The 11,437-nt window shown below is 37.1% G+C and overlaps 1 protein-coding gene across 1 annotated transcript; it reads left to right on the top strand.

Annotated features, from left to right (window-relative positions):
* The first annotated feature begins 409 nt into the window (after positions 1 to 409).
* Positions 410 to 7,173, top strand: LOC131953253 (uncharacterized). The gene is made up of 4 exons (XM_059316360.1): positions 410 to 938; positions 1,933 to 2,025; positions 3,239 to 3,429; positions 6,511 to 7,173. The coding sequence occupies exons 1-4, from the start codon at positions 665 to 667 to the stop codon at positions 6,589 to 6,591; spliced, it is 639 nt and encodes a 212-aa protein (XP_059172343.1). The 5' UTR covers positions 410 to 664; the 3' UTR covers positions 6,592 to 7,173.
* Positions 7,174 to 11,437: the final 4,264 nt, after the last annotated feature.

The following is an 11,437-nucleotide window of genomic DNA, read 5'->3' as shown; positions in this document are numbered from 1 at the left end:
GGTCATACCACCTTTGGTCAAACCCCATATGATCAAACCCCCTATGGTCAAACCACCTTTGGTCAAACCCCCTATGGTCAAAACCCCTATGGTCAAAGCACCTGTGGTCAAATGTCCGTGCACCATTTATTGTTGGTGCATGTCAGAAAGACAAACTCAATTCACAAGTAGTGGTACATATATTGCATGTGTTTTTTATTTTTAATTACAATCTTTGACTGAATCGTTTTAGTGATGATCCTTTGTTACGTTATCAAGAACATCTGTTTCTAAAAATAGACATATCGGCCTTTATCGGTCAGGACAAAGGTCACATTGAAAGTGAGACCGTCAGAGATTCAATTAGCTCCTGTTATCATCTGTGTTATCAATTCCGTTATCGGTCCCTTCCTCACAGTTCAGTACAACATCCATACCTGTACACATTTTTTATGCTTGTGTGTAGTGTAAATTGGATAGGTCTTAACGGCGTTTTATAGAGTTTGTCGACGATTCTTTGACTTCACATAGTGCAGTAAAATGTGAATTTAGTGACGTCATCAAATTGTGTGTACCCGTGTTCACTGTATTTCACTATGGACTACATATTGTGTTTTGCGGTGTTCTTACTCAAACTTAAGGCAACACACGGCTAATTAGTAGATTTAATTAGTGGTTGAAAATAATGTTAATCAAAGTATTTATTCGCCGGCGTTTGGCCCGTTTGGCCATCTTGACGTTAATCTCCATGCTGGCCACGGCCATCTACCTGGCCTACTTCAAGAGGCCACCGACGGACGTGTTGTTGAAGATGAACCGGAAGTCACAGTTTAACCTTGACCCCCGGCCCGATGCTGGGGACAAGGTAGATGTAGACGAGGTTGACAACGCGGATGTGTGGACACGTTTCCTGCATGAGAACCACTTTGTGGCTGTGGGTGCTTTATTTGATCGATGTGGTAATACCATCACCGGGATTTCACTTACCGATTTTAAACCTACTGAACAGTGACATAGCTTTTTAAAACACTTAACACAATCTTAATAATGAATATAAATCCAACTTATAATTTAATTGCTTTTGTAAAAAAATTCCATAATAATTGGTTTTTAAAAATTAATTTAAAAAAAATACAAGTTAAGCCTGTTTTTTTTTTTTTTTTTTTTTGCTTTTGAAAGTACACATATAAATAGTGCCTGTGATTTATAAATAACGGTTGCTAATTAAAATTTTATATTATTAGATTGTTGGAATCTATTTGTACCAACAATATAGTTATTTCATACATGTGGTACGGCTTGGTCGGGGCCTGAGCCAGTGGCGTAGGCAAGGGGGGGGGGTTAGTGGGGCTATAACACCTCCCATGGACCCCCACCCCTATATATATATATAGGATTGTATACATATGGAACAAAGGCGTAGCGACCCGGCGCCCGGGGACAAACTTTCGATTTGCACCCCACCCCCTCAAACTTTCGATTTACACCCCCCACCCCGCCCTCAGGATTTCGATTTGCACCCCCCCCCCCCCACCTCAATCTTTCAATTTATTTTTCCAACCCATTTTGGCGCCCCTAAGGTCGGCGCCCGGGGACATATGTCTCCCCCCCTCGTCCTCTCCCCTCGCTACGCCTCTGATATGGAAACATGTTTGAACCCCTCCCATGACCAATTCCTGGCTACGCCACTTACGTGAGCACACGTCTGTGAACAAGAAAGTTTCAGATCAGATCCAGGACTGGTCCGTAAGACGTCCAAGAGTGTGTCTACCTGGAAATGACATCAGGGAAAGTAAATGACGTCTAGCCATAGAAATTACCACGCTTTCTTTGTATTATGTCGAGGTGACAAAAACTCCATTGGTCCTATTGACCGGATTGTCCGAAAGTGTACTATTTATACCTAGTACTTTAGAGTACATGTGTTTGATGTTTTGATATCTCTGATGTCAGATGGCCAGAGGACACAGCTGGGGACAGTGGTGTTGATGGAGGACAAGGAGAGGGGTGGGGTGATGACCAAAACATTTGTCAACATGACCGTAGGTGAGCAGTGTTTTAGATGAGTTTGCTTGTGTGTATGTTGATGAGAAGGAAGATGTAGGGTTACATGACAACAGTTATCTCACAGGGCTTGTTATTCAGATTAGTATTCACGTGTATTAAATGATGTAGACTATAGTTCTCTATGGAAGTAGATTATTCATAATTTGCTGTGTGATACAGGACCCAGGTTACTCAAACAAATCCCAGTGACATTATTCAATATCCATTTTAGCTACTCCGAATTTTTTCTTCCACTCCCTGCAAGATTTTCAACGTTAGTTTTCTCATTAGTGGAAGTTATGGGTCGTGTTGGAATTATTTATTTGCATTGTACATTCTGATACTACTATACAGGTCACTATACACGGTGCTATACACGGTGCAATACACGGTGCTATACACGGTGCTATACACGGTGCTATACACGGTGCTATACACGGTACTATACACGGTGCTATACACTGTACTATACACGGTGCTATACACTGTACTATACACGGTGCTATACACGGTACTATACACGGTGCTATACACGGTACTATACACGGTACTTTACACTGTACTATACACGGTGCTATACACTGTACTATACACTGTACTATACACAGTACTATACACGGTGCTATACACGGTACTATACACGGTACTATACACTGTTCTAAGCCAGGTAACTCTGATGATACTCAGAGAACTCTACCAATAATAAGGCTTGCTTTTTTCAAGAAATGAACGTTCTCAAGGAGCAAGATATACCCCCCCCCCCCCCCCGAACATTCCTCCTTACCCCGTGCTTTTACCACAGTTATCCGTACCCGCAATGCAATACATTCAGGAGTTTAAGTAACACAGTAATGCAACACATTAAGACGTTAAAGTAACACAATAATGCAACACATGAAGACGTTAAAGTAACACAACAATGCAACACATGAAGACGTTAAAGTAACACAGTAATGCAACACATTAAGGCGTTAAAGTAACACAGTAATGCAACACATTAAAGCGTTAAAGTAACACAGTAATGCAACACATTAAGACGTTAAAGTAACACAATAATGCAACACATTAAGACGTTAAAGTAACACAACAATGCAACACATGAAGACGTTACAGTAACCCAACAATGCAACACATTAAAGCGTTACAGTAACACAACAACTCAACACCTCAAGGCGTTAGAGTAACCCAACTAATCCTGCTGTTACTGTTCCAGAGAAGGACATCAATGGCGGTCAGTTCCACGTGGACATCAAGTACAACGGCCAGGAGCTGTACACCAACTACTGGGAGCTGTGCGAGCTGGAGCAGGAGCTGCCCGAGGCCAACAAGACCTTCACCTGCCCCATCAGGCAAGGGCTCATCAGCAAGGTCAAGGTCAAGCATATCATGGATTATCTCCCCGCAGTGAGTCTAGAATTACTGTTCTTGAATTTTCCTTAAATCCACTTACTTTACAATAATAGGTCTAATAAAGCTACTAAGTTTAACTTTTTAAAATTTTAATGCGAAGGTTGAGCTAGTTATTATTCACGTTCTATAAGTTTGAGTAGTCTATTGACGTAAGTTTGAGTAGTCTATTGACGGACATTTGTATACAGTGCCGGCGCCAGGTTATTTAGCGCCATAGGCAAAACATACTAAAACGCCCCCTTTCACACAAATTGATTACTTATAAAACATATGTATAAGAAAACAATAAATTAAAAGTGACATATTTATTTATTATAAATTGCATACACGTTTTAAGTAGACATCAAAATCAAATTTTACGTGCCTCCTTCGTCTCAAAAGTTTGTACTAATTCCTTCAATTCCAGTTTGCAAGCGTAATCACATTTTATTGAAGTCCGCGAGTCTACTTTGTACTTTACGACTTAGCCGCCACCCTCCCCCCCCTTACAATGAATTAGATGTTTAATTTACGACTAAGACTGTATGTCTACTAACATTAAGTATTGCAATATACAACGGCTACTGATGTATAATTTTTACAATAGCAAATAATAACTTAAAGTTGTATTTATATGTAAGCGGTCAACCTAAGGTACAGGAATTTGAAATGAATGTAAAGTTTAGCAACGAATTATCTCCCGTTTAAAAATCCAAAGACAAAAATTTCATTCAAGGGAAATAACTTTCACAACAATAGCTAAATAATCCAAGTGTAACTAAGGCAAGCTTGAAAAACACAATAAAACGTTCTAATTTCATTATGTAATAATTATAAAAAAATCTTTTATATTAACTATGTAAGATTGTGAAAACACTATATTCTATTTATTGAATACTTAACTGTAGATTTTGTTTGAAAGTCCAAAAATGGTAGCTTTATCATAACATACTTCTATTCAATTTTGATGACATTCAATTTAACGATGTTTCTAGCCTTAAATTCTGCGTATAAATTTTTTGGATCCCCTAATTAAAGGAACGCCTGTTTTAGACAATGCTAGAATTATTGATTAAATATAAAAAAAATAATTTGATTAAAACAAAAGTTTACGTTTAGTTATAAATTTCATACTATTTAATATTATATATTAATACTTTAAGAGAGGTAATGTAGATTCCTAAAAAACTAAAGATTGTTCAACTAGAGAACGCCTACCTTTCTTTGTAGTGTGTTCCGCACTGAATTGAAATCACCTTAAGTACGATAAACTCGACTACTCAATATACTTTACTACATTCACAACACATATCAAGCTTCGATACTTAAACATAACTAGACACGATGCTCCAGAACTACGACACTAAAATCTACAAACAGTACTCCTAATCAACAACGATTTCACTGGACCAACTACTACACTTTAACAGTTAATATAATTCGATACCTTAATACCACAAAAATCAATACTCCCGAACTCCAGAACTTCGATACTTCATCACCTGCATTCCTATTCCTCTAGTACCAATCAGATTCCACTAGACCTTCATCTACAAAACAGACGAATAAAAATTATGACTCTTTAACCCTTCGATACTTTATACCTATGAAACCATATCACAAAACAGCCTTCCGCCGTTACTCCCAAATCTAAACGATTCATCAAAACTTACCAAACAAGTACAATACTTTGAACACCCCGTCATTACAAAACTCTATACACCAGGACAAATTTCTAATTCAAAGTAAGAAAAAACGAGACTTACAAGCCCTATTAAAATTAGATATTCGTTTGAAATGTTCGAAATTTAAATTATGAACTTATTTAATCGTTTTCTACATTAATTATGTGACACCAACATAAAAAGGCAAAGTGACTGGTAAAAAACAACACGACCTTTCCAAATTCTGGAGGTGGGGTTGCATTTTCACGTTAGCGAATAAATATAGGCCTATATAGACCTAATTTTGGGGTGGGGTTGCAAAATTGATAGTTCTTCCTGGGTGCCGAAATAGATCGCTATTATACCTTTATAAAAGTTATTAATTATTAGGTACTTTTTTGATAATAGCCATTTAACATTTTGCGCACTCCCCCCCCCCCCTAGGGATGGCGCCCTAGGCGACCGCCCAGTTCGCCATATAAGTAGCGCCGACCCAGTTTGTATAGTCTATTGACGGACATTTGAATAGTCTATTGACGTAAGTTTGAGTAGTCTATTTGACGTAAGTTTGAGTAGTCTATTTGACGTAAGTTTGAGTAGTCTATTTGACGTAAGTTTGAGTAGTCTATTTGACGTAAGTTTGAGTAGTCTATTTGACGTAAGTTTGAGTAGTCTATTTGACGTAAGGTTGAGCAGTCTATTTGACGTAAGGTTGAGTAGACTATTTGACGTAAGTTTGAGTAGTCTATTTGACGTAAGGTTGAGTAGTCTATTTGACGTAAGGTTGAGTAGTCTATTTGACGTAAGTTTGAGTAGTCTATTTGACGTAAGGTTGAGTAGTCTATTGACGTAAGTTTGAGTAGTCTATTTGACGTAAGTTTGAGTAGTCTATTTGAAGTAAGTTTGAATAGTCTATTGACGTACATTTGAATATTCTATTGACGGACATTTGAATAGTCTATTGACGTATATTAGAGTTGAGCTTTAATGATGCCCCTCTTTGATTATGTTAGTTCAGTCACAATGTATCGTCCTGATTGAATAAATCCCCCCCCCCCTCTCGATGTAACATCCCACTTTGTCTAACAGGGCAGAAATTTGATCTCAATTGGTTTCCTTGGCAGGGCAGATATTTAGTAGGTTTCCTTGAGAGGGCAGATATTTAATCTCAATTGATTTCCTTCACAGGGCAGATATTTGATCTCAGTTGGTTTCCTTCACAGGGCAGATATTAGATCTCACTTGATTTCCTTCACAGGGCAGATATTTGATCTCAATTGATTTGCTTCGCAGGGCAGATATATGATCTCAATTGATTTGCTTAACAGAGCAGATATTTTATCTCAATTGATTTCCTTCGCAGGGCAGATATATGATCTCAATTGATTCCTTCAGAGGGCAGATATTTGATCTCAATTGATTTCCTTCACAGGGCAGATACCAAACAAAAGGCTGGGCGCTGGACGAATCCAATGAAGAAATTATTTGCGGGTTTGCCGACTTCGTGTTGTGATCTTCTGGCGACATGCCAGGGACGGGCTGGGTCAAGACCTGGTCAGCAAGTGGACCTTGACCCCAAGCACACTAAATCAGGGTCATGTATTAGAGGTGGTCAGTGCTCTCACAGACTTTGATAAAGTGGATAAAGAGAAGGCCAAAAACCATAGAATCCCAACTTTGTAGTTTTAAAATGTTTGATGGTAATTTTTATAAACTTGTGGTTTTGTGATATTTTTTTGTAGACTTTTTTTTTCTATTAAATCTCTTTTTGTTAACATTAACTGTATATTTCTAAAACAACAATATGTTATGTTTGATTAATTAATGTTCGGTGCTAGATGGGAGTACGCTTTAGTTATGCTAAATTATGTAAAGAAATGAAATCATTTAAATATCAAATTTCTTGGGAATTCATTTTATACTTGATCAAAGGATAGATAATTTTTTCAACAGAAGAAAGTATATAATGATAATGAACTAACAAGTACGAAAGTATACTTTTTAAGCATGTACGCTTACGTTTAATATGAATGTGATTTGCATACAAAAGTTTGATATTGTAAGTTTATTACGGGTTAAATTGGCAAAATAAAATAAACACGTTTTCTATATCCCTTTGTTTTTTTTGTTTTTTTTTTGTTGTTTTTAGTTTTATAATAAACAAACCTCTTTCTTTACAATGTATTTTACCAACATAATTTGAACTGTTTAACTCGCCCTACAAGAATGCGAGGTAGTCTTGTATCGTAAGGGGAACTAATACAATATTTTCGTGATTTTTATTTTATTATTTGTGTTACCTCCCTTGCAATATTACAGCTTTCACTGCGGATAGGGCTCACCCCCAAGAGTGAAATTTCTTGATTTATAAACTTTTGAGGCTAATATTTTTTACCAGCATACTAGTAAGAAAATATACTTCAAAAGTGTTGTTACCTTGAAAAGACCTTAAAAAATGAGAGCTTTTACTATATTTAGTAACATATTTAAGTGCACGATTATGCAAAGAGTATTGGCGTTTCAGAGCTGAAAATTTTCACTTATGTTCATAATAACTTAAGTCTAACTACCACACTACGACTGCTACACACCTGTATCTGCTACACACCTGTATATAATACACACTTTATCTACTACACACAAGTATCTACTACACACAGGAATCTACTACACACCTACACCTGTATCTAATACACACATGTATCTAATACACACCTGTATCTACTACACACTTGTATCTACTACACACCTGTATCTACTATACACTTGTATCTACTACACACCTGTATCTGCTACACACCTGTATCTACTACACACCTGTATCTGTTACACACCTGTATCTGTTACACACCTGTATCTGCTATCAATACTACGCACCATTTTATGCTCCATGCTTACATCTGCTACCACCACTACCACTTCTACCATCACCTACACCATCAAACACTAGCCCCACACTGATAACGTCACATTACAAATATCACACATCAGTGACTACATCAGAAAAACATCGACTAATATCTTTGGCTGACATCAGACAGTCATTATTTATCTATACCCCCCTTCCTCCCCCACCCCCTTTGAAATTTGGCATCCCCCTCTACAAAATCCAAAACCCGAAGTTTGTTAACATCCTACGGTACTTGTCAGCCTCGTTGATCAATGGCCGATAATTATTTGCCCAGTTTGAGTCTCCCACAGACAAAAGGTTTGGAACTATTTGTTAATCCGCCGCGCCAACACGACAGTCAACAAACACAAGTCCCTTCAGATCAATACGCGCGGGGCTTTTGTCTTTTGTCCTGCACGCAATAACTGATGACGTCATTCCAGTTATTTTTTTTCAGACGGCTTAATCTGTTTACACAAAGTATGACTGGTTTTAATTATTAAAAATAAAATTCTTCACGAAAATAGAATCGACTGGCGCGACTATAAAGGAATGGGTAAGTCACGTGATGAGGGACGTAGCAAATAATTAAAAACCAAACAAGATTCTTATACAATTTATACATCATTAGCTTTGCATGAAAGATGGCGGATTGCCAAAATAAAATCTTTAAAATAAATCTTGTCATCGTTTGCATCATTGCGCGATGTTGATACAAAAGCCGTTACTAGTTAGTTTTAATTGATGGATGTGTAAAAATGTGGACTTCAGCTTAACAATGTTTAGATACATTTATGCTCGAATGGTTTAAATATTTTACTCAAATAATCACAAGTGTAAATTATAACCAGCTAACTAAAACAGGTCTGGGTTAGGTAGAAGAATTACATTTTAAACTGCTCGATCGCTGAGTAGTTAACGAGTTGTCAAATTTTATAAAACACACAATGAAAAACAAGTTAATAAAAAGTCTAGTGACAACTTAAGCGCAATTTCCTTAATTAATTTTTGTGACCGAACGAAAGGATATTTTTGAAAACTTTCTTCGGCAATATTGTTCTAAATTATGACAGGAATCAATTGGTAAATGTTTCAAGTCGCTAAGTGGTCTGGTTGCCGAGGTATGGGCCAGAAACTGCATTTTTTCGAGGTTTTTTGGCTTTTCCTGGAAATCCAGGAAGGCATTCCGGGAATTTTGTTGGCCCACAATCATCCTCGTAACTTGCTTAACATATTTGCTTTTGAAACTAGTCCTCGATATTGCTTCGTTGAGGAGGAGATACGACTTAAAGCTGCGGACACACATCGGACACACATCCATCCAGAACGCATTAATAATCGCAATTGTCCTGTATGGAAATTGCGCTAAAAAGGAGTGGTTTTAAACTTTGATCATAATATATTGAGTTAGAGATTGGTATTTTACATAGTGCGATGTGTTTTTCTAATAAATTAAAATGGTTGATAAAAAAATCTGAAAAATCTTATTTTGTTTTATTGTTCCTTTGACTTATTATGAGATCTCTCGATTGTTTCAAATCGAATCATAGTCAGCAATTTTTTTTCAACTCAACTGTGTTATGGTTTATTGAAGTATGCGTATGTGTGTGTGTATGTGTGTCTGTGGGAGTGCGTGCGCGTGCCTGTGTTTGTGTGTGTGAAGGGTGGGGGGGGGGGGGAGTTTCCAAGAAATGTTACATATTGGGGGAGGAGGGTTCCACGGAAATGATATAAAAACTTTTGTGAATTAAAAACTCGAATAAATGTAATTTGTTTGTATAAAAACGTGTGTCATACATTCGGTCGGAATTACCGTCTACTACATGGTATTGGTTGCAATTCTTTGTTTTTTGTCTCGTTAAATGAAAAGTAACTGGAAAATGCCATTAATATTTCACTGTTTAATATAATTTCCAGCCATTGATTTTTATTGTCCTTCAACATTACATCTCTAGAGCAACAATCAGTTATCATTAAGAAAAGTAGACTAAGAAAGATAACCCATTTTAATGTACGTGACTAGGATAGGAAGAGTCATTTCCCCTATTTTGCGGCCAAGTGGGTGAATGATATAACATTGCAAATACACTGACTGCTATAATCAGTAAACTTTCTACTTTGTTATAGTTGTAAAAAAATAAGAATAAAAATTATGATTAAAATTCAAAATTCATTCCTAAATCAATTTAGTAAATCTTCCCCAACAAAGCTCATATGATCCTCAAACCGCAAAAGCCATTAAAAAACAAAACAGCTAATTCGCAGAAATTAAAATAATTACCCTATAGCTGGTCAATTGATTTTTGTTTTATAATTTAAAAAAATAAAGGTAATTAATTAATTTCGTCTAAAAGTATTATAAACATTTATTTTAAAAAATAGTATTGAAATACAAACATTTCTAATGATGCTATAATAATATTATTATTTTTATAGCTTTAAATTTAAACATTTCTAATGATGCTATAATAATATTATTATTTTTATGGCTTTAAATATAAACAATCTGTTCAAGGTTAACATATGAAGGTCTCCTTCACATCCTGTTAAAAGTACATCATACACACAAAATTTTTTAAAATCCGTAAAATTTGTTTAATTCATTAAATTTGATATTCAAATAATTTTTGAGACGAGAAATATTACAGCATGTTAAAGATTTACGTTGTTTTAATGAATTAATGTCGGCACAATTTTGTATTATGTTTACCTAATTTTAAACCAGCGTGCTGGACCAACAGTTGTAGCACGAAGCGTTTAGTTTGTTTTCTTTAACATGTGGTGTCAGTGGCGTAGCGAGGTCGGGTGTCACCCGGTGCGGCACTTAATGGTGTCACCCCCCCAGAGGCATAGAGACCCTTCCCAGGGACAAAGTTTCAAGTTTTCGATTTGCACCCCCCCCCCCTCAAACTTTCGATTTGCACCCCCCCTCGAGTTTTCGATTTGCACCCCCCCTCAAACTTTCGATTTGCACCCCCCCCCCCTCGAGTTTTCGATTTGCACCCCCCCCTCAAACTTTCGATTTGCACCCCCCCCCTCGAGTTTTTCTCTATATATTTTGCTATTTTTTGCCTTGGTGTCACCCCCCTAAATGGTGTCACCCGGTGCGGTCCGCAACCCCCCGCCCCCCCCCCCTCGCTACGCCCTGTGTGGTGTGATAGTTTAGTCATGCACTGATTAAAACTTTTTTAAAAATGAGTTATATAATAGAATGATTTGTTTGTGTTATAAGTCAACTAATAAAATATCCCTTTTGACAGTGGTGTAGACAGGGGGTGTTAGGGTTAGCCCGTCGCCCCATCTTGGGCCGCTGACCAGAGCTTTCCAGGCATCTCTGTCCTGTGCTAATCTCCAACTGTCCCCAGGTGTATCCAATCTTCTTGGTGTCTTCTCGAAGTTTGCGTCTCCAGATATTCCTTGAACGGTCCTCTTTCTCTTTCGCCATGTGGACTCCAGTCGGTGTTAGAAA

Source organism: Physella acuta, unplaced genomic scaffold, assembly GCF_028476545.2.
Source record: "Physella acuta isolate Inbredline_101_S28 unplaced genomic scaffold, ASM2847654v3 ptg000914l, whole genome shotgun sequence".
In the NCBI taxonomy this organism is placed as follows: Eukaryota; Metazoa; Mollusca; class Gastropoda; family Physidae; genus Physella; species Physella acuta.
This window is presented reverse-complemented; position numbering and strand designations above follow the sequence as displayed.